This window comes from Varanus komodoensis, unplaced genomic scaffold (assembly GCF_004798865.1).
Source record: "Varanus komodoensis strain SLA01 unplaced genomic scaffold, ASM479886v1 scaffold57, whole genome shotgun sequence".
Lineage (NCBI taxonomy): Eukaryota > Metazoa > Chordata > Lepidosauria > Squamata > Varanidae > Varanus > Varanus komodoensis.
Genome location: NW_025336182.1, coordinates 659,531 through 686,956, shown reverse-complemented (window position 1 = coordinate 686,956; position 27,426 = coordinate 659,531). Strand labels below are relative to the sequence as shown.

At 54.9% G+C, this 27,426-nt stretch overlaps 1 protein-coding gene across 18 annotated transcripts in view; it reads left to right on the top strand.

Moving 5' to 3' along the window:
- The window catches only part of MEF2D (myocyte enhancer factor 2D), a 175,203-nt gene that overhangs the window by 89,130 nt on the left and 58,647 nt on the right, over positions 1 to 27,426 (top strand). For all 18 annotated transcript variants that reach the window (XM_044449096.1, XM_044449095.1, XM_044449092.1 and 15 more), the window contains one exon: positions 11,418 to 11,690. In XM_044449096.1, coding sequence (XP_044305031.1) covers positions 11,637 to 11,690 — 54 coding nt within the window. In that variant the 5' untranslated portion in view covers positions 11,418 to 11,636. The remainder of the gene's footprint in view (positions 1 to 11,417; positions 11,691 to 27,426) is intronic.

Here is a 27,426-nt window from a genome sequence, read left to right as displayed (position 1 = left end):
CGAATTTTATCAGCAGACTGTTCACCCCTTCTTCTGTGTCATAGATGAAAAGATTAAACAGGATTGGCCCCAGGAGAGAGCCCTGGGGGACCCCGCTTGTCACTGGCTGCCATCCCGATGATTCCCCACTAATGGTTACCTTCTGCTTTCGGTCAGTCAACCATGCCCTAATCCACCGGACAGTGCGTTGGTCTATCCCAAAACTCCTCAGTTTCTCAACCAGGGTATCACATTGCACTTTGTCAAAGGCCTTATTGAGATCCAGGTAAACTGCTTCCACCATGTCCCCTCCATCCAGCCTCCTTGAAACCTTGTCATAGAGTTCCACAGGCAAGACTGTAGGCTGTAGGTGGGTGGTTCCTTCAGCTGGATGGAATCCGCTCACTCTGTTCTGGATGTGTTGCATTGCCTCTGAAGGAGGAGTTTGGCATCTTGGGGCTGCCACCTTTGACCTGTGAGACTCAGGTGGCCTCAATGGCTTGGAGTGCCTTCCACCTACTTTGTCTGGTGACTCAAGCTTGGCTTCAGTGTTCTGTGCACTGGTCACCTCTAACTCATAGAATCACAGAAAAGTAGAGTAGGGAGGGGCCAAGAAGGCCATCAGGTTCACTCCCCCCCCCCACTGTTGCAGGACACCAGGTCACACCATCCCATTCAGATGGCTGCCCAGTTTCTTTTTGAATGTCTCTAGTGTGGGAGAGCCCCCCACCTCTCCAGGCAGCTGCTTCCACTGCCATATGGCTCTGACAGTGAGGAAGCTTTTCCTGAATCTGGGTCATCGCAACTTGAATTGACTATTCCATATCCTACACTCTGGCATCAGGAAGAGGAGATCCTGACCTTCCTCTTTGTGGCAGCCTTTGAGGTACTTAGAGAGGGGTATCATGTCCGCCCTCAGTCTTCTCTTCTCAAGGCTGAACAAGCCCAGTTCTCTCGGTCTCTCCTCACAGGGCAGTGCTTCCAAACCCTGGATCATGTTTGTTGCCCTCCTCTGAACCCTTTCTAATTTTCCAGCATCTTTCTTAAATCTTGGTGCCCAGAACTGGACACAGTATCCCAGATGAGGTCTGACTAGCGAGGAGTGTAGGGGAACTACTAGATCTCGTGATTTGAAAGTAACACTTCTGTTAATGCATCCCAAAATAGCATCTGCCCTTTTGGCGGCCGCATCGCATTGTTGGCTCATGTTTAGCCTGTTGTCCACAATAATTTCAGCGCCTTTCCCAGTTCTGTTGAGCCACGTATTCCCCACCTTGTAGCGATGCATTTGGTTTCTTTTCCTTAGGTGGAGGACTTTGCGCTTGTCCCTGTTGCATCACCACCTTCCCAAAAGGGTATCCATGCATGGCCCAAGGAAGTCTTTTCCCAGCTCCTGCTTGTGCAGTTGTCAGCCATTGCCCTGTCCTCTGTCTGGCCGGGGAGTTGTCAGGAAAAGAGAAAGAAGGCACCTGCAAGAGAAGGGAATAGGAGAACTGTTACATGGTAATAGTAACCATGGTAACACTCATCATCCGGGGTGCCTGGATCTTTCTTTCTTCGTTCTGTGCCTTATGTCACTCTGTGCATTTGAGAGTTTTTTGCTGGCGGGGGTGAGGAGAGCAACCTGCTCGTGGTGGAAGCCGTGGAGTCTGGTTCCTGGGGAGTAACTGCATTCCCTTTGATAAAGGTCCCGAGACTCCAGAAACTGCTAGATCCTTTTTAGCTGTCAAAGGGCAGAAGAAACCACCCACCACCGTGCTCTGTCTCTGTGTGTGCTTCTTTGTGGCGACTGTGGTGATAAGTACAACGCACAGGTGGCCACTGGCTGTGCTGGCCTGCCTCTGGAGTCGTCCTCGTCCTCCCCCTCCTCCTCCTCTGCAGCTCCCTGGCCCTCTTTCAGAGAGCCGTAGAACAGAACAGTCGAGCTGAGGGGGCCAGGAAGGGCGACTGGTCCAGCCCTCGCTCAGGCAAGAAGGGAGGGAGCGTCACAGGGGAAGCAGCAGAGCCCCGCTCTCCGGGGCCGTGCCGTGCCAGGCGAATGCCTCTCTGCGGCCCCACTGCGGCTAGCCAGAGGCCGTGGGGCCGCCCACGCACTGTGAGCAGAAGGGTGCGATTGCCCTTGCAGGGTGCAGCACCTATAGGGATTGCACAGCCATCGTGAAGAGGCGCCGTTGGCCGCCTGATCCTTCATGAAGCCCTCTGATCCCCTCCTGAAGCCAGCGAGCAGCCCTCTCGGCACCCTGGAGAAGGGCTGCTACGTAAGGAAGCCCTTCCGCTGATCCTTCCCCAAACCCGCACCGCCCGGCTTCTCGGCAGCACCCAAGCAGTGCCTCCTGCTGTGGCGGGGGGGGGAGGGGCGCTTCCGTGTGCTGCTCTGTATGGCAGTTACTGGGGACGACTTGCTGGCTCCGTCCGGCCATCCGTCTGTCCGTCCGTGCCTGCCTGCCTGCCTGCCTTCCATAGCCCTCCTAAAAGCCAGAGGTGCCCTTGTTGGCCTTCCTCCACTGAGTGAGTTGCAGCAAAGGCTTAAGTGTCACTTCAGGCATGAGCAGGTGGAGGGGAAGATTTTGCTGAAAAGGCAAGTTTTAAGGGAGGGTTTCAAGCGCAAGAGAGTGTTTGCACCACTGCGCTCAGAGAACCTTCGGGGATCAGCAGTGACAAGGGACGCAGTTCTAGACCTCGCTGACTGCTTTTCTTTGTAAATTGCCTCGGGACCCCGTCTGGTTGTGAAGTTCCTTGTAATGTAATAAACTAAGCTCAGTTGAAAAAAGAGACAAATAACTCGGTCTGGGTGGTACTTGAGTGTTCTTAAAAATGCAATATGAAATCGCTGATCATATAACAAAATATATACTTGATTTTTATATATAATATAAATCTAAGATTGATCTCTTTTCCAGAGGTCAGGGGAGTATTTGGTGTAATGCCAAATTTAAAAAAGAGATCAAAAGGGCGGGGAGAGGGAAATCCAAGAAATTACTGTCTAAGCAGCTTAACATCTGTTCCAGGTAAATTGGTGGACAGCAGCATAATATTTGGGATGTTGATAATGAAATCATATTTCAGAATACCCTCTCCAAATGTGGGAGAATGGGCAGCAAAAAGGCAAGTATGGACCAGTCCCCTCTGATTCCTCCTGGGTTGAAATAAATGCCAGCAACCAGGTCAAGGGGAATATCAGACCCGTGTGAAGCAGCAGTGGAAGCGACGCACCCTGTGCTGGGCAGTCACGCGAACGTGGTCGGAGCGCCATCGCCGGCTGCCGAGATGCCCTGTGGGGAAGCCAGGGCTGGGCTGCTGCCCGGTGTTCTGCTTGTCCTGCCTCAGAAAAGAGCATCAGAATGCTGGGAAATGGGTGAGAGAGCCGGAGGACTGCATGAGCTTCCCTGGGAGGGCAGCCTGAGTATCTGGGGCTGTCTGATGTAGTACTGCTGTACCCAGTCGGGCGCTAATGCAGCAGTAATAATGAATGTGAAAGGCCCCAGCCCCAGTGGGCCCGTGGGAGCCGCCCTTCTTCCTCGGTGCTCTGCGTTAAGCCCCATCTGCAGAAGAGGGCACGCTTCTCCTGGCCGTGATGACGTAGCTTGGTGAGTGCGCGGCAGAGCGCCCTGTCCAGAAGTTGCCTTTCCTGTGAACCTTGTGCCGTCCACCCCTGGGCGCAGGGGTCACCCAGGGCTCCTCAGGGCTGCGTCGTGGGTGCGGCAAGAAGCCGAAGCCGAAGCGGCCTGCAGCTCTGGCGAGGCCAAGCTGAGTTCCGTGGGCCCGCAAGTCTGTGGGGCTCTTGGTGGCTGCCCCCGCCTGGAGCTGTGGCTGCCCAGTGTCAGCACCGAGTGGAGTGGGGGCGCTCAGGGCAGGACGTGGCTCAGGCCCCTGCACGCTCCCTGCGGAGCGGGATGGGTGGCGGCCTGGCAAGGTCCCTGTTCTGTCGCTGAGCCGCTCTAGCACCCGGTGCCAGGTGTGTGGTGGCAGGCGCCGCGCCAGGTCAGCAGCCGGTTGCCCCCTGCTGTCGTGGCTGTGCCTGAGCCCAGGTGCGAGCGGCTGGCAGCCTTTGCCCATCCCTGCACCCACTGGCAAGCGGTGGGAGACCTCAGAGCCCCCGTGGTATCCTGCGGGATGCCTGTGGGGGGGGGGGGGCTGAGGGGAGAGGAGGGAGAGATCCGGGGCACCCTCCAGCGCCACACTGGAATTGTTGCTGGCTGGATCGTGGGTGGAGGCCAGGCTGTGGCAGTGTGAGCCATGCTAACCCTCTCGCCCGCTCCTAAATCCCTGCATGCAGCTCTGAGTAGTTCCCAATGGATGCTGGAAGAATGTGGGGGCAGGGTGGGCAGGGCCCTCCAAGTCACAGAGGCACAGGGAAAAAGCGAGTCAGAAGGAGTCTCTGTGGCCATACAGCCCGACCCCGACTCCAGCCAGCTCTGCTCCTGCAATCCGCTGCAGAGGTGGAGCCACAGACACAGGCCTCCCAGCCCACAGGGCACTGTGGCAGTGGCGTCGAGGGCTGCCCAGAGGATCAGCAAGCGGTGCTGCTTCCCTCTCCCTCTCCCTCTCCCCCTCTCCCGCTGAGAAAGCTGCTGGGCAAGGGGAGCACAGCTGCTTTGTGCTGTGCCCAGGCCTGAACCCAGTCAGAACGTGGCCTTAATGTTCCATCGCCCGCATGCAGCTGCACACAGTTTCTGCACGCCTGGGGAACAAGCGCATTCGGGATGCATGTGCTGCCGAGGCCTCTCGCCCCAGAGCGCTCAGGCAGGCCTGGGCAGCGCTCCCTCGTCCAGCTGGTCTTGGCTGCAGCTCTCATCTCTCCTGCCCGGAGCCGTGCTCGCCGTGGCTGCCATCCAGTCGGGGCGCAGGAGCAGCACCAGGGGTCCACCCCTGTGCTCGCTGAGCCCCTTTTCACAGCGACCTTGGCACCATCCCATTGGAGGTCGGTCAACAGCTGCTGGTGGGGCTGGACCGAAAATGAGCATATCCGTCAACCACATGGAGCTCAGTGCGCATAATTTGGGATCATTTAGTCCAGGTAGCCAAGTGCTCGCATGCGTTTTTCAAGGAACAACAGAGATGGGATCATAGCTTTTCCAGAGCATAATGCAAATAGCAGTTTAGTGCTCATGAAAGAAGACTGTCCCAGGAGTGGCAGAGAAAGCAGAAGCACGGTCGGTCGCTGAGGAGGTTGGGCAGGGAGCACTTCCTTCCTCATGCCCTCTCCAAACCACAGGGCGAAGGAGCGGGGTTCCGCAGTCTGGTTCCCGGTGCCCAGCTGAGCAGTTCAGAGGAAGCTGCCCCACCTGGCCTGGGGCGCTGGGGTACTTGGAGCCCGGCTCCCAGGGAGCAGGTGACCAGAGGGAGTGAACAGGGAGAGCAGGAAGGAGCTTGGCGGGGGAGGTCCCTCACCTTTTTCCGGCCTTTTTTTTTACTGTTTTACTTTTTTTAACCTCCCTTTCCCCTTAGTTTTCTTTCTTGTAACACACTCCCCTTTACAACTGTGTTGCTAACCTCTAGTGAAGGCAGAAGGAAGCGCTGGTTTTCACAAGGGCGCACCAAGCCCGAATCACAAAGGCCGCACAAAGCAGTGGCAGTAACCTGCCTGAGGGCAACAGGCGCAGGCAAGTAGCCCTGCTGGAGGAAAGAGTGGGAGCACCGGAGTGCCGAGTGTCCACCCTCAAGGGAATCGGAGACTGCGACGCGAAGCGTTCTTAGGCAGAGCAGTGGAACTGCAACAGCTAAGAAGCAAGACATGCAGCAGCAAGCTGAGGTGCAATGGCAGGATCCTGAGGGGAAACAAGGAAGAAACGCTCCAGAAAAGCCTGGCAGGTGCAGCGGAATTGGAAGACACTCTGCCCAAGTGGAAGCAGGGGAATGATGGAAGCGCTTTCAGGTACTTGAGGCTGCGATGGGAGGGCAGGCCGTCTGCTGAGGAAGATAGGCCAGTCACCCCATGGCCTCCCTGCACAAGAGGCTGCAGGGCAACCAAGTGGTGCCAGTGCTGCCAAGGCTTGCACGGACAAGAAGGGAAGCGTGCTGGCTGTACGAGTCTCCCTGACGCACAGGATGGGAGCGCACGCGTGCCAGGAAGACCCACGGGGTCCAGGTGTGCCACCTCCCTGGGGCACAGATTAGTGATGCACCTGAGAGATTGCCCAGGCTCATACAGCCCACTGACACGGATCCCTTTCTTCTTACTCATGTGGGAACAAATGATCTGCCAAGCAGAGCTTGAAGAAATCATGTCAGATACGGAGGCTTTAGGGAGGAAAGTCAAGAACTTTGGGGCCAGATCGTTTTCCCTTCAGTTCTTGAGGAATAGCGAGGGGACGAAAAATGCTCCAGGTGAGCCCTGGCCATGAAGGTGGTGCCAACACGAGACTCTAGGGCCGCGGGCGCCACTCCCTGGAAGAGGGGCCGCCGGCAAGGGATGGGCTGCGTCTTCTGAGGACCAGAAAGAAGCTGTTCCGCCACAGCGCTAAGGTGTTTCTCAGGGGGACTTTAAGCAGGGTCCTGCCAGGGAGGGAGAAGCACAGATGGGCATTAGCAGACAGAGGCTTCTGCTCCGTAGCAGAGGCAGCTGCTCTAACACTGCCCAACAGTGTCTTCCAAAAGTGCAGGAAGAAAGCTGGAGTAGAAAGCGCATGGTCTCCGGCGTCTGTATGCTAATGCCCCGAGTATGGGGAACAAGCAGCATGCCCTGAACCCTTCATTCAGGAGGGCGAATACGACTCGTTAGGAAAGCCTGAAACATCACGGATGAACAGAATGAAGAGCAAGAAGAACAGAAGGAACTGCAGGGAGATGGAGTTGCACTTTATGTTAGCTGCCCAGAGAGCCCTCCGGCTGTGGGGTGGCGTACAAATGCAACAAGCAAAAAAACAAACAAATAAACCAGATATTATGTTAAAGTTACATATCTCTGCGCAGAAATACGGGAGGATGAGTTTAGTAAGTCCCATTGAGAGCCTCTGGATGGGTGAATGGAGGAAGGAATAAAAGTAACACAGTGGTTGCAGTCTCTTTGACCACCCAGTCAAAGAGGTGAGGAGGAAACTTTTGAAAAGCAAATTGCCCGTATTTCAAGGGTCCATGATGTCCTCAGTATGGGGGCCTTCAACTTCCCCAATATCTACCGGGAGACAAATTCTGCCAGACATGGCCCCTGCCAAGAGATTCCTAATGTGTGTTGCTGACAACTTCCTCCAAAGAAAAGGGGAGGAAGGAACTAGAGCATGGGTCCTCAAACTGCAGCCCACAGGCTGGATCCAGCCCACCGTGCCCATTTATCCGGCCCGCATTCTGATTATGCGAGCCCGGGGGTGGCCACCACCTCGCTGCACCATTCCAGGCTACTCTGATTTCACTTTTTGATTGGGTAACGTCCCTGGTGGACTGTGGGAATGGTGTGGACATGCTCTGAGCTGAGTTCAGCGAAGCTTTTGACCAAGTGCCCGTGATCTCCTGATTAGCAAAGTAGCTACAAGTGGGCTCGGTGGAAGAACGCTCAGGTGGGTCCACTAGGGGCTGCAGAACTGGACTCGGAGAGTGCTCGTCACAGGCACCGTCTCGAAGTGGGGAGAGGTAACAAGTGGGGCACCGCTGGGTTCAGTCCTGGGCCCAGTGCTCCTTAGTATTTTCTTTAATGACTTGGATGAGGAAGTGCAGGGAAGCATTGATCACATTTTCAGATGACACAAAACTGGGTGGGATAGCTCAGACCCTGGAGACAGCAGTAAGTTGCAAGGTGATCTTGATAGGTTGGAGCTCTAGGCTGAACGCAACAGCAACAATGAAATTAAATTGGGTGAAATGCCTTTGGAAAAACCCCCAAATGCATCGTAGTAAGATGGGGAATACGTGGCTCAGCAATACTGCAAGCGAGAATGATCTTGGAGTCGTTGTAGACCACCACTTGAATAAGAGTCAAGAACATGATGTGGCTGCAAAGAGGGCAAATGCTCTTTTAGGCTGCATTACTAGAAGTCTGCTTTCTTCTAGTAAAATCTCATGAAGTACTACTACCCCTCTACTCAGCATCTGGAGTACTGGATCCAGTTATGGGCACCACCATTTAAGAATGATGCTGACAAGCTGGCAAGGTTCCAAGGAGGGCAACAAGGATGATCCGGGGAGAGCCCTACGGGGAGAGCTGGGAAGAACTGGGCGTGCTTAGCCTTGAGAAGAGAAGACCAAGGGGAGATAGGATGGCGCTCTACAGGTACCTGAAAGGCTGCCACCTAGAGGAGGGCCAGGGTCTTCTCTCAATCATTCCAGAGTGCAGGACTTGGAATAACAGGCTCAAGGGACAGGAAGCCAGGTTCCAGCCAGACATCAGGAAGATTTTCCCGACTATTAGAGCAGTTGACAATGGAACCCATGGCCGAGAGAAGTGGAGGCATTCAAGATACAACTGGACAGCCATCCGAGAGGGACGGTTTAACTTGGAGTCTTGTACTGAGCAGGGCACCCGATGGCCCTCTCACCCCTTCCAGCTCTATGATTCTGTAATTCTATAGGGCGCCTGAGTAAGACTTTCCTGGGTCGCAACTGGGCTTTTAGAGGCAGAGTCTACTGGAAATGGGGATGCTGCAAAAAGCTGAGTTGATTCCAGCAAGGTCTCCTGGAAACCTCTGGAGCTAAGGGGTGCAACCGTCAGGTGCTTCAAAACTGAACGGTGTCTGCTGGGTGAATCTGGGGAAGGACAGCCATGGAAAAAAGCCATCGAGTTCAAGGGGTCCAAGACCCATTAGCTTCGGATCCCAAGGGCTGGGTGGTTGGAGAACAAGGTGGCTGCCTGGTTCCTGTCCAAGGGGGAATCTAGTTGGCTTTAGTGGTGGTTGCTCTTATTTTAGAGCATTCATTCTAATCTGTTCTTGCTGGAAGAACAGAGGGGAACTCTTCTCCATTGTCTGCATGGCACACGTCCAGATATCTGAAGGACTTCTGCCAGTCAAAAATCTCTTGTTAAAATGTATTTTTACATGTATTTTTGCTTTTGTTCTTCCTAGTATCTGATGGTTTTCAAACAATTCACATGCTTCTCCCCATCCGTCCAAAGCTGCCAGTTCTCTCTGACTGGGTTCACATGACACAACAATCTGTCATTATGGGTTGTCACCCAAGATGTGTTGTCACATCATGCAGACGTGGACCGATTTCTACAGGGTAGCTTGTTTGAGGACAAAAAGCCCCCCCCCCCCCGGCCCGACAACACTCAGACTTTTGCATGGGTTGTTGGCCCTGCAGTGGGTCTTGAATCCTACAAACATCGGAAAGCAACGGTTGAGGCCCGATTGGTGCGGGTGTTCAAGGATAGGCTGGACATGCACATGGCGGGCATGTCGTGAGCGGAGCCGGCTGGAGCCGGGGGTCGGACTAGGTGGCCCGGGAGGCCCCTTCTGGCTCGCCCTGTTTCTCTCTTTTTATGTTTCTCAGCAACCCTGTTCTGCAGAGGCTGCAAAGCCCCCGGCCACCCTCTCCAGGCCTGCCTGGGCTCCCGTCGGTGCCAGTTCCCTCCAGTGCCCAGGGGCTGCTTGGCAGTGGCTGGCAGTGGCTTGCTGTCCGCTCCACTGCACTTGTTAGTTGGTCTTGGCTCAAAGGAGCTTTTGGCCCCTTTACAACTTCTATTTTTGGAGACGGTGAGCCCAGCTTGGCATTTGGCTTCCCAGATCCCTGCTTTGACAAACCTGCCAAGTGCCAAGCAGTACCGTGGAAGGGCTTCCAGTGGGTAATAATTTTTTTTATTATTTTTGCACGCATTCTTTGCAGAATAATTTGTTCTACTTTAAGGTTTTCTTTTAGCTGCACTTGTGCGGCTGTGGGAATAGGGACCCTAAGTTGGGCTGCCAGGAGAAAGCAAAGGTACAAGCTATCTTTGCTTGCAAATGGAGGTGGTGAGATCTACACCCTGTTGGTGGCAAGATCCTATTCCTCCCTTCCCCTGAATAGTCCTGAGGGGGATGCACTTTTCCCTAAGATTCACGTGGCTTGGGACCTGCCCCCCTTTTCTGGCGAGAGTGATATCCACAGCCAGCTCCCAGTGAACTTTCCGGCCAGCTCCTGGGGCTAGAACGCTGCTCCCCAGCTCCCTTGGCCTGGGTGACTGCAAGCGTTCCAGCCCCACACAGGCAGGTCTGGTGTGATGCTCAGTCGCATGGCACCCGAGACAGTTGAGCCGGACCCTTTCAAGAAGGCCTTCAGGTCAAAACAGGCAGCCCCACACAAAAAGCCCAACGGATCTCAGTGACTCAGGCTAGGCTTGGGGGGAGGGGGAGGAGGAGACCCAAAGCCCCCACCAGGCTTCACAACTGACTGGGTTTTGATCTCTGATCTTTCAGGTCAACGTCCAAAGTGGTAATTGCTGTGCAGCATTCTGCGTAGCCTAGTGTGTGATGGTTTTTTAAATTAAAAAGGGCAAATAGGAAAAACAAGTCAGTGGTTTGTTATGCCCCCTTTGCCACCGCGTTTGCCAGGTGTGCAGCCAGCACTTCCTGTTCTCTGCCTTTGCTGTTTGGGGCTTCTTCTCAGGCAAAGCCTTGCTCGGAAGGCGCTCAGCTGGGGGCTTCCTGGATCGCTGTTGGCTGGGTCTTAATCCTGGCCTGCTTTGGAGCTGCTGCTTTGGAGCCTTGATTTTCTTGCTAATGAATACAGTTGTAGGCTCTTCAGGTGCGCCATTTTGCTAATTTAAAAACAACAGTCTTGTTGCATGTTTTGATAGCATATCGCACTATCAGTGCATTTATTTGTACCCATCCTTGTGTATTAGTGAATGTGGGACCATCTTTGTTGTATGAAATAAACACATTTCTTCATATTGCATCTCAATTTGTTTTAGAAACCCATCAAGGGAGGTCTGTTCCTGCAGACAGAACATGAGCGGGTCAGAGGTTGGGGTTCTAGCTGTGTCTTCCCCCTCGCCAGCTAGTTTCACGCATACAAAGATGTTTTTTGTATGGAGGCCGTCAACAAGCCCTCATCTGCCGGTAGTCCTGGCACGGTGCAGCCTAAATGCAGTTTGACTGCCTCAGAACGGCTGGCACCGCACAGGGCAGATGGTAAGCAGAGGCAGCCCCCCAGCAGTGCCGGGCAGGAGGACCCCAGGAGGGCCCTGCATTGGTTTCCCTGGCAGGGCAGGGTGTTTGGGAGGATGGGTCCGAGGAGCCCCTCATTAGGTATTAGAGATACTTAAGGAGGCAGAAAACCCTGTCATGAACCTCAGAGCCCCGTTTAGTTTGACTCTCTGTGTCCTGTGTGGAGGGTCTCAAGCTCTTGAGCAAATTCTGATCTGGAAGCTATGAGTGGAGACTGTCTTTTGAAATTAAAAAGCGTTGGCTGATGCAGCTGGCCAAGGTGTGATGTGTAGACTAGCTCCTGAATGTACCCCATAAGAAGGGCAACTCTGCTAAGCTGTAACTTCAGTTCCTTTATCCCTTCTCCTTTTTTTCTTTTTGCAGGTTTCTTTTGTCACCACAAAAGCCCTAAACACCTGGATTTATACAGACAAGTGGAATATCATGAACTGAAGAAGACACAAACTGTTTTTATAATTTTCTATTTTTTGATTTTAAGAAGTATTTTTGGATGACAGCACTTTGAAAAACAAGGTTTTTCACTTTAAGTTTTGGACATTAAAACATTTAAGCCACTCCTTATTACTAAGATCTTCAGAGAACATGGGGAGAAAAAAGATTCAGATCCAGAGGATTACAGACGAGAGGAACCGGCAGGTCAGTTGCATAAGTGGACAACATTTCTCCAGCTGGTTCGTCCTCCCTTCTCCCCTGCCGCCACTGCCTTTGACCCCTTTCTGTAAGGTCCCATGGAGATTGCCTTCCTCCGACTTTCATTGCCACGTTCCTGGCTGTAGAATGGGCCCAGTGGCTCTCACTGGCTTGAGATGGGGTGGCTGGTATGAGGGGGAAGGTGTGAGGAGTCCAGGAGAGGATGGGTGGGGTTGCCAGTGACTCAGGCTGGGTTTCTGCATGGGGATGCCAGGGGGCTACAGAAAATGGCCCTGCAGCCCGTGGCATCACTTGGTGTGAGCGGAGGGCCTGTTTTCTGCCTGCTCCTTCTGGGGCTGTGTGCTGCCCTCTTTCCTTCTGGAGAGCTGCTGGGCTGGTGAAACACAGATGGTGATGATGATGATGATGAACTTACATGTCACTATAACTAGTCTGAAGACTCTTTAAGCAGATTACAACAATTTTACATAAAAGCAACATACAATAAAACAGAGAATATGCCGCTGGGGGGGGGTCAAAGATCAGTAAGTTAAAATATATTGAAACTAAGTCCAGTATAAATAGCACCATAATACAAAATCAATTGTTAAACTGACTGGAGAAGAGGACTGTTTTTGTCTGGCACCAAAAAAATTGTAAAGATGGTGCCAGCCAACTGCCAATCCACAAATGGGCCAATGAAGAAATGGGGGGCAGCCACCGAGAAGGCCCCTCTTGCTTGCCACCCTCTTTATCTCCTCAAAGGGTGGCTCTCTCAGAGGGGCCTCCTCACCAGGCCAGGTTTTTGGGACCAGGGAGGTCCATGCGGGAGCGGGCGGTCATTTGGGTGCCCTGGTCCCAAGCTGTTCAGGGCTTCATGTGATAGCACAAGCACCAGCCTCTTCAGTGCCCTTCCTTTTTCTTGCCACCCAGCGTGCAGCTGAGCAGTTCGTCTTTGAGGCCCCTGAACTACCCTCCCCCGGGGGGACACCCCATTTGGGAAATGCTCTGCATGTGAAAGGGACTGCTTAGCCTGGCAGTGGGGCAAGCTGGGAGCTTGCAGGAATCCCAGCGTGCTGAAATGGCCACTGCTCCACCTGGGTTACCAGCTGTTGGGAGGGTCAGCACAAGGAGAGCTTCCCGAGCTCATATTGTCATAGATCCTTAAGGGGGCGGCCACCCCCAGGCATCCTGTGTGGCGCAGGTCATGGTGCCCCACCATGGGACACATCCTGCTTCCGACGAGCGACCTTTGAGTTGAGTTGAGTTGAGTTGAGTTGAGTTGAGTTGAGTTGAGTTGAGTTGAGGAGGAGGAGGGGGCCGCTTGGCAGGGAACCTATCCAACAGGGAGCCCAGCAAGGGAGATGCCACCTTGGGCCAGGTGGGCTGCCCCCGGGTACGGTAGAGGTGCTGGTGCTCCCCAGCCCATCCTGGCGTGCTGGGAGGGCCCGGATCCCCGGCCGCTTCTGCCGATGAGCAGAGCTCAGAAGTTGTCGTACTGCCGACGCGGACGGTTCTGTCCTGCAGTTTGTGCTGTTCTTTGGTGGGGGCTCATTTCTCGTTTGCACCCTTCCCAAGCCCTTAAGCATTCTGAGACCAACTCCCCCGAGGGACCGCTGTCCTCGAAGAGCACGGCCACCAAGAGTCCCGCAGCAGGCGGGCGCGTCCCGCTTGGCATGGGCTTCTGCCCCTCCCTCGCCTGACGGCCAGGCCTTCTCCACGCAGGGCCGATCGGAGGGCCCCAGAGCGGCCTTCAGGCTTCCCTAGGAGCCACTTTTGGAGGTGGAAGGGCTGCCCCGCTTGCTGAAAGCGTCGCGGGAGAGCAGCCTGGCCGAGCTGTGGCTGCCCCTCCCCTGGGGCTCCCCGGAGGCCTTTGCCGAGCACCTCAGGACCTGAGGGAGGGTTTTGCGCCGAGCAGCCTTTGGGCAGCCTTGTGCCGCTTGGGTCACCCAGTTAGGATTTGCCACAGTTGCCTGTTTCGTTGGGACGGGGTGCCTGTAAAGCAGGTGGCTTAACAGCATAAAAAGCAGGAACCCTTGTCATGTTCGGCAAGTGTTTTCCCATTTGCCTCCCCCACCCCGGGCAGGGGAGTTGTTGCCTCCACACCTTGAGGACTTGGAACTTGCATGCGTTAAAGAACAGCACCGCCTCCATGCGCGTCCCAGAAACCCTGCAGGTGTTTCACTGAGGCCCAGTTGTGTGCAGTGCCGGAGCGCTCCCTGCTCGCGCCCCCACTCGCCTGCTTTGGGCCCAAAGGCCCAGGCTCCGCAGGGGCTCCCTGTGGCTGCCCTGCCAGCAAAGGGGTCATTCTGGGGAGCAGGAAACGTGCTGCAGCAAATCTTTTTCCTTCCCTTCAGGGAACCACCCTCAAGGTTATGAGGTCTTAAAATTAACCCATCGTGACAGATGGCCTACTTAGGATTTCTAGCTACCCAGCAGGCCTGTTCTCTTGGCAACGGCCCTTTGATGCAGAGCAAGGTTGCTCCGATAAACACCTGAGGGAACTACAAATCCCATTATAAGAACTGGAAATACTAACCTTCCTCTTCAAGCGCATGCTGGCAAAGCTATGGGAGGGGCCTAGTGAGAGGAGAATGGAAAACCCGCTGCTTCGTCTTGTTAAATGGCGTGTAGCCCCACCCTTTTCCTCTTGCGCAGACCCCATGGTGCATGCCCAGCTCCGTTTTATCCGTGCAACAAGAGCCCCGTGAGGGAGGTTGAGCTGAGAGGGCCTGGCCCAAAGTCAGGCTGAGGCCTGGATCGCCGGGCCCTCTGGCCACCCGCTGCCCTGGCTCCTGCTAGCGGCGCACTGTTCCCAGCAGCCGGGCCGAGCAGTGGCGCCGGGAGCTTCTGCAAGCGTGGTTTGGCAGGATGTGGTGCCGGGGCGGTGTCCAGAGCCCCCCACCCATGGAAGCGCCTCCCCTGTCGCCGGCCGAGCCACCCCACGGGACTGGATGGCAACCGCTGTGTGCCTCCCCCTGCGGCGAGGGGCTGCAGCCTGCAGCCTGTGGCGGCGGAGGAGACCAGCCTGCGGCTTTCCAGTTACTTGAAAGGAGACCGCTCAGGGCCCGCAGAGGTGCTGCCGTGGGAAGCGCTAATGGGTCGGGCGAAGGATCCCCCCTTATCATGGGGTGGGGCGGCTGGGCAGCTCGCTCTGACTTCCCGGGCAAGCTGTGCCTTGAACGTGGTCACGCCAGGCTTTTTCTGATAGCAAACTCAAAGCAGCTTGCATCATTCTTCTCCTGCTCTCTGTCTCATCCCCACAACACCAACCCTGCGAGGTAGGCTATATAGCAAGGGGACGGCATACAAAAACTTTAAATAAAATAAACAAATAAAATAGGCTGGCCCGAGAGTGAGTGACTGGCCCAAGACACCCAGTTGGCGCCATGGCCAAGCAAGGACAAGAACCCGGCTTGCTTGAGTCCCAGACCCACTCTCTGAACCACTGCACCCCATAGGAATCACGTCCGAAATGTTCCCCATCCAAACTTCTTCCTAGATTTTGGGGCTTTTGGAATAAGAAGTATTTATTTGAGTGATGGCTCTAATAAATATACGGAAGATGTATGGTCCTTTAAAGGGTGCAAAGTTTTTGCGGCTTCATCTTGTAACCCTTAAGTTGGTCCCATGTTGTTGGACCAAATGCCAGTCCTCATATGGGAGGGTAAGAATGAGGCTCCCAAGGTGGGGGGACTGGTGTCCTCTCCTTGCGAACATGGGGCAACACTGCAGCAGCTCTCTTGTTAAGGCGAGTGCTTTGCAGGAGTTCTTGGGGGCTTGGCTGCCATCCGGGTCTTGTCCCCTTTTAGTGCTAGGTGCTGCCCTGAGCCCAGCCAATGGGGGCAAATAATTTCCATTGGACTTGCTTCCCTTGCTTTCCATTGGAAGGGTGGAACTTGCAGATTTTGCTTATCAAACAATTTTGGGGTGAGGTTAGGGCGGGGGGAGCAGTAAAAGGGAATCGTGAAAGCAGTCCAGTTGTGCAGTGTATTATCTGTTTTAAAGTCTAGCAGGAAGTGTCCCACTAACAGTTACTAAGTGTGTGTGGGGGGTGGGAAGAGTTGGGGGGACATTTACTGTTTTGCTTGTTGCGAAGGCAGGGACTGTGGCAAGCCTAATCTTTCTGCAGTTCTTGGGCATTGTAAAAGGGCAGGGAGCTCATGGGGGGTTGGATGGCATCTGGGTCCTGTAACCCAGGTTCAGGAAAGAGGGAGGGAGTGTACCCTGCTGAGCACAGACCAAGTTGAAGGATGACTTTCCATCCCTTTCTATTGAGCTGCCTCTTGCTTGTGCTTTCGCAGCAAAGCCATGAGCAAAGAAGAGAACAGATCAGGCCAGGGCCCTTTGGGTTTGCACTGCAAGACCTGCTTGGTTTCGGTGCTGTGGTTCCGTGGAGAGCTCCTTGTGGGAGACAGCACATGTTGGGTTCTTCTCAAGAGCACCAAAAATGTTCTGCAGCTGTGAATCCTGGGAAGTCTAAGAATGGCTGGTTCCACCTTGCACAGTTGCTAGGTTGATTGGACCAATTTGCATCCAATCCTGAGTGTATTTACTTACCTTCTGGATACCTTCATTTGCTCTGCCCATCTGCAGAATACTTTAGTCCACACAATGCAGGACAGCAGTGTTTTTCTGGCCACCTGCAGCAGCAGGTGAGGCGGCCTGCTGTTTCACGTGCTGCCTTGGAGTCTGCGTGTTTGCCGCGGGCTGCCACGCCCCTCGAGGAGACGGCATAAGCTCAGAGAACAGTGATGCCGGCCACTTGGGTTACCGAGATTCAGCAGCTGATGTTAGCAGAATCCCTTAAAGGGGGAATGAAAGGTTCTGGCCCATTGCTGGTCCATCGGCGTGCAAGGGCGCAGAAGCGGGCTGGAATTGCGTGGCGTCGCACATGCAGAGGCCGTGTCCCCCTGGAGAGGGAAGATCAGGTGAACTCAGATGTGGGCCAGCAGGAGCCTGAGGCGAGGTTGCCCAGTTCCTAATAGTCCCTAATGGCATTACAGGGATTTGCAGGGTGGATTTGCCCGAGCCGATCAGTCGGCTCTTCTGGCAGGGTTGGCAGGCTGACTTGGGGCAGCGGCTGGAGCCTCAGCACAGGGTCAGAGAGCCAGGAAGCCTCCCTCTGCTGGGCCTGGCTGGCTGTTCAGTAATTCCTTCCCCAGCCTGGGGGTAAACAGCTTACACCCTGGAGAAGGAGGCCTGATTACCTCCTCCGTCTTATCAGGTTAATGCCAGCAGAGGAGGGTGAGCAGGCCTGCCTAAATCCCCGGGCCCAGAAGGAGTGAAAGCGCCGCCTTCACTTGGCATGGCCTTCCGCCGTGTGTCTGCTCCACTGATGCAGCTGCGAGGCGGACCGTTGCTTTCGCTCAGGGAAGGCATCCTGCTGGGTACAGAGGGGCTGTCTCATGCTCAGCACCTCAGTGGCTCCACTGGCAGTGGCTCTGCAGAAGAGCTTCCCAGGCCAGAGGTCTACCCAACCAGAAATGCCTCTGAAGAATGTGATTGCAAAGCATGAATGGGTGCCCTGTGCAAAACCAGGCCCTTGATCTGGCCTGCCCAGCAGTATTGGCTCTGGCTGGCAGCAAGGCCCCCAGGGACTCGAGCCGGGCAGTGGCTTCCCCCAAACGCTTTTGGCTGGACCTCCCTCAGCCACACTCTTCTCCCTCTGTGTTAGCTATCTGCATGCAGCAGAGAAATCCGGAAAAGGTGTGTGTGAAATTGGGCGCTCCTGAAGGGTTCCCAGACACATCTCCTTGCGGCCATCCAGCGGCCCACAAGCCTCCCCACACACTTGCCCGCGCTGCGTGCATCGCACCACGTCGTCTGCCAGGCTGTGTCCCTGACCTGCCTTGCTCAGCCTCCCTCTGAGCATCTCCAGACAGACCTCACCTGCTGTCAGGCCCTCTCTTGGCATCGTCTTAATCGCAGTAACTGTGCACTGTTGTGAGAGCATCTCCTACAGAACAGTGTGTAAAAGCCTTGCATGGTGGGTGGGTAGATAAGTCTGAACCTCCGGAGCCGCGCTGCTGCTGTGCGGCAAGCTGCAGTGGCAAGCAGGGTGGGCAGTGGAGTTCCTGGGCGGGGTGGGAGTGTGTGGATGGGGCGGGGCGGACCAGTTCCCAGCAGGTTTGAGGCCTTTGCAGGATTGTATTGCAACACGTTCAACGGGGCACGTTCCAGTCTCAGCTTTGGAAGGTAATCCATCAGTAGAGGTCTCGGGGCACCAGCCGGCCAAGGTTTACCAGAAAACTCGCTGCAGCCTTTGGATGAGGACAAGGTGCTTGGCTGCCATGTGCTCACCCATGTGCTTGCCCTTTGCCCTTTGGGGGTAACTGGCTGGGTCCAGGAGCAAGAACGGCTGGCACCAGCCTCTCCAGCGGGGGTGGTAATTGGGTCACTCCTTCACCCAGGAGCTGTGGTGGCCTGCAGCCCCTTCCTGGGCAAGGTGTTCAGCGGCTGGTAGCCAGCCAGCGCCAAGCGCTCTTGCATGAGCCTGGCCCCCTGGGTGCGGAAATCGGACACCTTGGACTGGGCTTGGACTGGATGCTGCCCCTGCTGCCCTGTGAGGTCGCCTTTGGCAAGAGGGGGTGGGGAGTGCAGCGGAATGACTCTCTTGGCTGCCACAGTGGCTTTCGATCCCACCGATCACGGCACCTTTCTGGATTGGCCGGACTTGAGCATCCTGCGTGGCAGGGTTCTGCTGCTCCTCGGATGGCTGATTGCAGAAGGTGGTGCTGGAGGATTTTTGCTCTGACGCTTGGCAGCTGTTCTGTGCTCTCTCTTGTCCCTGTGCTTTTATCTACCCGAAGCCCCTGAAACAGCTGCATTGAGGAATCGTTGATGTGCAGATGGCTCTGCATCTCCATTCAGCCCAGTCGAGGTGTGGTGGCGGCTCCCTGGCTGTGGCAATGAACTGGGCGAGGGCCAGTAGACGGACTCAGTCAAAATAAGGCAGAGGTGTCCACACTGCGTGGTTCCTCTGCCCACCTGAATGCAGCCCAAAATAGCATCGCTTCGTTTTGCAGCTGCATCGCATGGTCAGCTCATAGTCAGCCTGTGATCTGCGGCAATTCCAAGCTGCTTCTCTCTCGTAGCATTGCCGAGCCAAGTGCCTCCCGCCTTGTAACTGTGCCTTTGGTTCCCTTCTAGCTGTAGGACTTGGCCTTTGTCCTTACTGAATTTCATTCTGTTGCTTTCAGCCCAGTGCTCCAGCCTGTCACGATCACTTCGAGTTTTGTTTCTGTCTTCCAGGGTATGAGCTACCCCACCCAATTGTGTGTCATCTGCACATTGAATCAGCATTCCCTTGTACCTCTTCCTCCAAGTCATGTGTTCAGGATGCGCAGAGGGTGCTGGGAAAAGCAGCCTGCTGTGGCTGGTCTTGGGTGCAAGATACTTTGCAGAAAAAGTCACTCAGAATCATCCTGACACATGGCACAGAGTAGGTGCAGTGGCTTTTCCTTTTGGTTGTCCTTTTTTTCATGACTAGTTTTCAATTTCTTCCATCCAAAGAGGTTGGCTGGATCGATCGTTGGAGCTGTGAGAATGAACACCCTGGCGCATGCGCAGTGAGAGGAAGGACCTCTTGAAATGCCCCAGCAGATTTTTTCTGACCTGTTTCTTCTACTATCCTAGTTTACTACTGAGTGTGGTAACCTTCTGGCTTGCTTGGCTGCAGTGGAAGATGGGGCATCATCCAACAGAAGTGCCAGTCCTCCTTGGTGCTGTTAGGGTGCTATTGAACAGCATCTTGAGCATTGGCCCAGGTGGCTGAGCATGTTGCCCAAGGATGGCTATTCGTGACCGGCTTTTTGTTTCCCAGGAGGAGCTGCCGCGGCTCAGTGCCATCCTCAGCATATCCTTGGAGCAGGGCCTCTGACTTGTTGTAGCTTGCAGGTTTTTTAATGTGGATATGTTACTGTTTGGAATATGATTTAAGCTGCCTTGAGCATTGGTGCCTTTTAAATGGAAAGGTGGGAATTAAATGTTTTTAATGATGTGTTTCATGATCATCCAATTATCATTGGAATTAAGCTTCTCAAGGCGACACCTGTGACTTGAGCATGTCCTGGTGAATTGGAGGTGCTCTCTGTCTGTCTGTCTGTCTGTCTGTCTGTCTCTGTCTCTGTCTCTCTCTCTGCTGGGAGTGGGAGTGATGGATGCTGGTACAGGCAAGAGAAGCAGCTGTGTGCCAACCAAGGCGAGGGGCCTTCTTGGTGTTCGACAGGTGGAATAGAAAGAAGCTGTACTGATGAGCAAGGTCATGGCACTGGAGGACCGGAAAGAGGAAATGAGCTGCTCTGCGGAGAAGCCTGGGAAGTGATGCATGAGCAGAGTCTGAAGCCCAGCGAATGCCTTCTGCAGCGCTGTGGCTGAGCGGTGACCCGAGGTGCCCCCACTTGGCTCTCCTGGCCTAGCTGAGGTGTCTGCTTCTGAGCCGCCCTCCCTCAGCCCCATGCTCACCCCTTTTGCAGTGCGGGATAAAAATACGGCTGCACTTTGTAGGGATACTATGAAGATATCAGTAAAATAGCCTATCTGTGGAGTGCTTGAACCCTTACATAAACTTGTGCTAATTAAAATAAAAATGCATTTTGCTGATACGTTTATTGTCAGTCGAATAGGCATACTTCCCTGCTCCACTCCCCCCTCCCCAGTGTTCCTCAGAGCATCTTGGTTGATGCAGGCAGCGTGGCAGTGTGCCAAAGCAAGCTGGCCAAGCTCTTCTGCTGCGAACGTGGGCTCGGCATGTGAACGCAGGACGGTGCTTGCCACACCGGACCCATGTGAATTGGGCCGTGTCTGCGTCTCCCCCCCAAAGGCATCTTGAAGGAAAGCCGCCCCAGGGAACGGTGTGTGCGGTCCTGGAGTGCACACGCTGCCAGCCGTGTCTGGCCATTGGTGCCTTCATCCAGGCAGGCGTGTGAAGACCGTCTCCGTATGGCTCCCGGTGAGCAAGCCAGGCACCTTGGCCATCCACAGGCACCCATTCTTTTTTCCCTGCGGATACTGCAGAGGGCTGGCATGAGTGTGCATTAGCTAGTCGACTGGCAGTTCTTGTAAGAGCTCGTCCAGCTGTTTGTCCGGCAGGATGAAGCGCCAGAGTGAGCCCTGCAACTTCGAGTGGAGACGAGGGATCACGCTTTGCAAAGCTGCTCCACTTATTAAAAACTTCCTTGCAAGCAAATGCCAGCCAACGGAAAGTTCCCCTCCTTCTGCACCAGCCGTTCTCCCTTCAGGGACCACAGGCTGCCCTCTGAAAAGGACGTCGCAGCCGCAGGGGGCAGTCCATGCTGCTGCTTGAGGCTGTTTGCCGCTGCTGCTGCTCCTCCCCCTGCCCCACATGATTCTTTGCGTGAGCGTGAGTTGGCCCTACTGGATCAGGCTGCTTACACCCATCTCCCACTTTTCGTTCCACTGTTCTCCTAAGAAGCTCTGGTCAGGCGAAGCACGCAGGAGTTCCCCGGACTGCTTTTGCCCTTACAGCAGCCCCTGCGCACTAAGTCAGCCTGAGGGTGAATTGCCAGAGGATAGCCAGAGAACTGCTTTCAGCACAGCTCTGCCCCCCGGGGGTCAACCAACACCCTCCACTGAACAGAACAGGCTTCGCTATTCTGGGCGCAAAGCTCTTCCCACTGGGCCGACACGGGGTGGGCCTGCAGTCCTGCATGCAGCGTGGAGCTGTGGGGGCCGCCCTCCCGTGTGCGCTGCACAGGGCTGGTTGGGTTGTAGAGAGTTTGGCTGCACAGCCGCTCTTTGGAAAGAAGGCATGAAATCAGCCTGTCCTAAGATGGGGAATACGTGGCTCAACAGAACTGAAAAAGAGACCTCGGAGTACTTGTGGACAACAAGGTGAATATAAGCCAACAATGTGATGCAGCCGCCAAAAGGGCAAATGCTATTTCGGGATGCATTAACAGAAATATTACTTCCAAATCACAAGAAGTAGTAGTTCCTCTATACTGTGCACTTAAGATAGTACTTAAGAAAGATGCAGGACAGTGAGAAAAGGTCCAGAGGAGAGCAACAAAAATGATCCAGGGTTTGGAAGCACTGCCCTGTGAGGAGAGACCGAGAGAACCGGGCATGCTCAGCCTTGAAAAGAGAAGGCTGAGAAGAGAAGATATGGTATCCCTCTCTAAGGACCTCAAAGGCTGTCACAAAGAGGAGGGTCAAGATCTCTTCTTGCTGATGCCAGAGTGTAGGACATGGAGTAATCAAGTCAAGCTGTGGCTACCCAGGTTCAGGCTAGATATCATAGAATCATAGAATAGTAGAGTTGGAAGGGGCCATGAAGGCCATCGGGTTCGACCCCTGCTGTTGCAGAAAAGCTTCCTCCCTGTCAGAGCAATACGACAGTGGGACCGTCTGCTGGAAGAGTTGGTGGCTCTCCCACACTGGAGACATTCAAGGGGAAACTGGGCAGCCCTCTGAGTGGGAGGGTGTGACGTGGTGTTGTGCAACAGCAGGGGGCTGGACTGGACGGCCTTCTGGCCTGTTCCAAGCCTACTGTTCTATGATTCTGTGATTCTAAGTTGACTTCTCTGTGAATTTTTGACATGCAGTGAGCAGTTGCAGTTAGCATGCTCAGAGACCTCACTGGGAGGCGGGTCTGGGGGCCAGGCGGATCTCTATGGGTGGGACGGGTCTCTGCCCATTCCTCCCGCTTCATGTTTGTGGTGTGGGAGAAAAGGCACATGGGCCCTTAAAGGTAGCTTACCACTCATTTCCTCATATTTTTAGGCAAATCACGGCCCCCACCTTCTAAAAGTAGAGTTCAGAGGGCAGGTCTGTTCTGGTCCAGTGTGAGTCAGGCGCTGGCTTACTCTCCCAGTGCTGCTCCATCCGGATTTAAAAGTCAGTGTGGCTGGGCCTCTCTTTGTTTTGCCTTAAGGTGATGCTAGGAGAGCAGCCCTGCTCTCCAGAGGGAGGGAGCAGAGCCTGGCTGGATCTAGGCTCTGCCCCCTCCCTCTGGGCGGAGGCAGCTCAGTTCCTGGGTGGGAGATGGCTGGGGCAGCCACACACCCCATCGCCTGCATTCCTTGGAGAACAGCTGTATGAGAGAGGAGGGCTGCATTTTCAGGCCAAGAAAATGCTTTACGCGTAGACGCAATATCTAGCTTGAATAGAAAAAGAAAAAGAACCAAGCAAACAAACAAAAACCCATCTGGCAGCTGACAGGAGAGACCTTTCTCTACCATGGAGAATGCTGCTGCTGTGGTTTATTTTAAAGCATTTTGCCCCCTTCTCGTGCTGGAAAATTCTCAGAGCAGCTTGCAGAGATTAATAAGAAGGCAGACTGTCCTCAGGCTTGCAGTCTGAAAAAGCCAAAGCAGAATAAAAACCGAGAGGCAGAGGCAGAGCCCAGCAAGTCCAGGCGCTGGCCCCCATGTACAGAATTCTGGTGAGTGCTGTCATGGCAGTGAGGAAGGACGATCGCTCCCTGTGGCCGTGGATGAGACCAGGCCGGTCTGCCTCTTGCTGCAATGCTCTCCCCGGGAACATCCCAGGTCCTTGTTGCCCGGACTGATAATGCTGGGCTGGATAAGCTGCCTCCCCTCTGGCTTCCCCCTCCATGGCCAAGAGTTCAACTAAGGCCTCAGCCGCTGAAGGCAGTGTGTGTGCTGCCGTGCGCTTTGTGGGCATGCATTTTGCAGGGCCGTGTGCTCAGAGATTTAATTTGTAGAGCATCCTGAAGAAGAATGACAGCACCAGCAACATGCCTGAGCATGCCCAAAGGTAAAGAGAGGGGTACTGGGGCCTGGGACCTATCAGGAGCACAACCCAGAGCTAATTTTGGAGAATCCTGGCCTACCATGAAAAAGCCAGTTGCAACCTCTTCACTCCTGCTTGGCTTCTTCTGACAGCAGTTAATTTGACCAGGAATCACAAACTTGCTGCATTTTCTGAAGCTGGCATTATCATGGCTTGATTTACCCTTTAACCAGCCAGAATTGTGAACAAGGGTCTGCTCTTGGTTTATCATTCCTGGCTTGCTTTGAGCAAAAAGCCCAGAAGCCCTGCTTCTGAAACCACAGGAAGGTCTCTGGATATCTGCTTGCTTGCTTGCTTGCTTGCTTGCTTTGTTTGTTAGTTTGTTTGTTTGGAGGACTTCTATGCCACCCCATTTGCCAAAGCCTCGCAGTATAACAGTAAAATGTAAGTCGCCCTGGCCAAAGAATAAAATAAATAAATAATATTAACAATTAAAGTAATGTTTGAATAAAAAGGTCTTCACCTGGTGCCGAAAAACAAATAACAACGGCGCCAGGCAGTCCTCTCTGGGGAGCGCATTCCACAGATTGGGCGCCACCGCAGAGAAAGTCCTCCTCCGAGTACTCACCCTCCTAATTTCCTTCACGGAGGGTTCCCGAAGAAGGGCCTCTCCCGCTGATCTCAAGGGGAGGGCGGGCTTTGCTGAAGCACGCTCATTGGCAGGGTTTTCTGTGGGGGATGGAAGGGTCCGTGTGTGTGGGAACACAGCTTGTTCCTAGGGAGCCGGGACTCTCAGGCGTTCCACTTACTGTTGCGTGTGACTGTGGCCACAGAATGAGGCCATCCTCTCTGAAAGATATCTGTAACTGGTGGGCCGGAGTAATTCTCTGAAGGCAGATACGGTTTTTCCTTTTGAACCCGGAGTCTGGAGCAGCGAAAAGTTTGCCCAGTTTCTTTGTATACAAACCAGAGGCTGCCTAGGGTGCTCTTCTCCTCTCAGGCAGCCTGGGGCCAGAGGTCGGATGCCACTGAAATGGGCCTGCCCTGTGTGGCGGGGCACGAGGTGCCAGGGACCAGCTGCAGGGACTCACACTCTTTGTGCTCCTTCGGCATGCGCATGGCGGGCATGCCGTGAGCGGAGCCGGCTGGAGCCGGGGGTCAGACTAGATGGCCTGGGAGGCCCCTTCTGCCTTGCTCTGTTTCTGTGTTTCCTTCGGCGGTGTCACGGCGGGGTTTCCATGGGAGTCTGCTGTGGGAGACTCCCTTTGCCAGAATGCTGTACTGGGTGCCAGCCAGGAGCATAGCAAGGGACTAAGCCGAACGACAGACGTTCTGTTGTATGTTCCTTTTGTTGGCAACTGCTGTGGAAGTTAGGATTGGGGGAGGGCCGGTTGCATTCTGCTTTGCCTGGGCGCTCACTGCTCAAGAGTGATGAGGAGGGCCAGCAGAGGGAAGCAAGCGGACAGGGCAGGATGCCGCTGGCCTGCGACAGCCAGGCGGTGGCGAGGGCCACCCTGGCATCCGTGCTCTCCCCACCTGCTCACCCAGTCTCCAGGCAGCCGCTTCGGAGAGCGTCTTAATGCCTCTCCCTGCCAGGGACCTGGCCAGGAGCGTGGCCCGGCTGCTGGGTGTTTGCAGCCAGGGTGCCTTCGTCACACTGCAGGCAGCTGAGCAGCCTGGTCTGGCTGAGGGGGAAAACACAAAAGGGCGGGCAGGGAGGTCACCACCGGCCACCGACCCCCGCCTTGATGCCGAAATAATGCGCTTCGCTGGCGCGGAGCTGGCCAGGGACCCTGGCGACGTGACTGCCGCAGCTCGGAGGCAGTGAGCCCAGAAGACAAAGTACAGGCAGCTTAGCCACCTCACGTGGGAGGGAACAGCTGCGTCGTGTGCTCCAAAGGGGCGAGGCGATTAGGACCCAATCTCGTTAGCTGCTTTGGGCACAATGGGCCAGAGGCAAGAGCCGCTGGTGGGAGAGTGCAGAAGACGGGCTACTAGCCCTGGTGAATCACCCCTCCTGCCTTTTTTGGCCCCTGGGTTACGGTGGCTCTCCCAAGTGCTCAGCCTCTTTTCTGAAGAAGTTGCTTCCTTCAGTTCAGAAAACTACTGAGAAGTTGTGCAGTGGATTCAAGACTAGCACTTGCTTCAGTTTTCAATCAACCGTGGTTAAGTGTTTTGTCCAAACCCTAAACCAGGGTTAATCTTAGCTGTGGTTGTAGAAACCGTGGGAGCCAGGAGGGTTTTGGGCGCTCGCCCATGCCATGGTGGTTCACCAGCACGCTCTGCCTGCGTCTGTTGATGGGGCTGCTGGCCAGAGGTAAGTGCTTCGGCCGGCCCAGGGAGACTCACGGCAACACCTTCAGGCCTCCTGCCGTCCCTTGGTCCGGGCCAGGCCTGGCCTCGAGAGGCCCGGTTGCTCTGCTGTGGGCTGCCTGCCTGCGTGCCCCACTTGCCACTGGCCTTCCAGACGGTTTGCCTGGCTCGGGTCCTTCACTGGTGGGAGGGGGAGCCCTTTGACCTCAGACAGCTGTGGCGGAGGGCGAGGCTTGGGCAGCGCCTCTGTGTGGGTCCTGGGTCAGGTTGCTCACACGGCGTGGTGCACATTTTCCTGCACTGCTCCTTGTCAGAGTGGTGGGTTGCACGCATGTGGCGGGTTGTAGGAAGCAAATCACTCCTGAACACGGGAAGTGAGCAGATGAGTGGGAAGGGCCATCCTTGCCTTTGCCCCGATGAGAGGCCTTCTGTGTGTGAGCCGTTCCTGCATCCGGGAGTAGCACTGCTTGGCCAGAGATCTTTGCCCGATTCCTGCCAGTGGGATTTCAGCCGGTGCAGTGAGGAGGCTGTGGCCAGCCCATGTGCTTCTGCATTAGGCCTTTTTTCTCATTCCACCAAACTCCTTGAGGTCCTCTATGGGCAGATGCCATAAAATGCAGACTGTTCTCACGATTGGAAGCTGCCTGTTGTGGAAGGAACAGCGAAACAAATTTTGCCCCAGCCCCAACCGCACTTCTGTCTTCTTTGACATGAGAGGCTTCCCCACTGGTCCTCGGGGCATGACAGCGGGGAGACATTTCTGGCCTTGCCTTGGAAGCTGCAGAGATATTGGCAGAAGATCTGGGCAGTGCTGGGAGAGCTGCTGCAGCACCAGCTGGGCCAGGGCCTCTTTTTGTGCCCTGCAGAAGCCTAGGTGTGCATAGAAATACAGAAACAAAGCAAGTCAGAAGGGGCCTTCTGGGCCAGCTAGTCTGACCCCCGGCTCCAGCCGGCTCCACTCATGACATGCCTACCATGACCATGTCCAGCCTATCCTTGAACACCCTCACTGGTGGAGCTTCAACCACCTCCCATGGAAGCCCATTCCACATCCTCGGGGTCCTAACTGTCAGGAAGTTCTTCCTGGCATCCAAATTGAACCTTGGTTCCCTGAGCTTGGCTCTGTTGGAGCATGTTCTGCCTTCCTCTGCAGGGGAAAACAAGTCTCTACCCATCTCCGTGTGACACCCCCTCACATACCTGTATGTCGCCAACAGATCCCCTCTGAGTCTCCTCTTCTCCAGGCTGAAGAGACCCAGTTCCCTCAGTCTCGCCTCATGCGGCATCCCCTGCAAACAGGCCACCAACCTTGTGGCCCTTCGCTGCACTGACTCCAACCTGGCTATATCCTTTCTGTAACGAGGGGCCCAAAACTGAGCACAATACTCCAGTTGCGGGCACACCAGAGTTGTGTAGAGTGGTAGTAACACCTCTCTCAATCTAGAAGCCACGCTTCTGGCTATGCGACCAAGGGTGGCGTTTGCCCTCTTGACCACCGCATCACACCGCTGGCTCATGTTCAGCCTGCAGACGACCAGCACCCCGAGGTCCCTTTCGCAAGCGCTGCTCTCCAGCCACTTGTCCCCTAACCTGTACTTATGACACCTATTCCTATGCCCCAAGTGCAAGACCTTGCACTTATCCACATTGAACGCCATCCTGTTGTCTCCTGCCCACTTCCATAGTCTGTCCAGATCCAAAAGGATCTGGA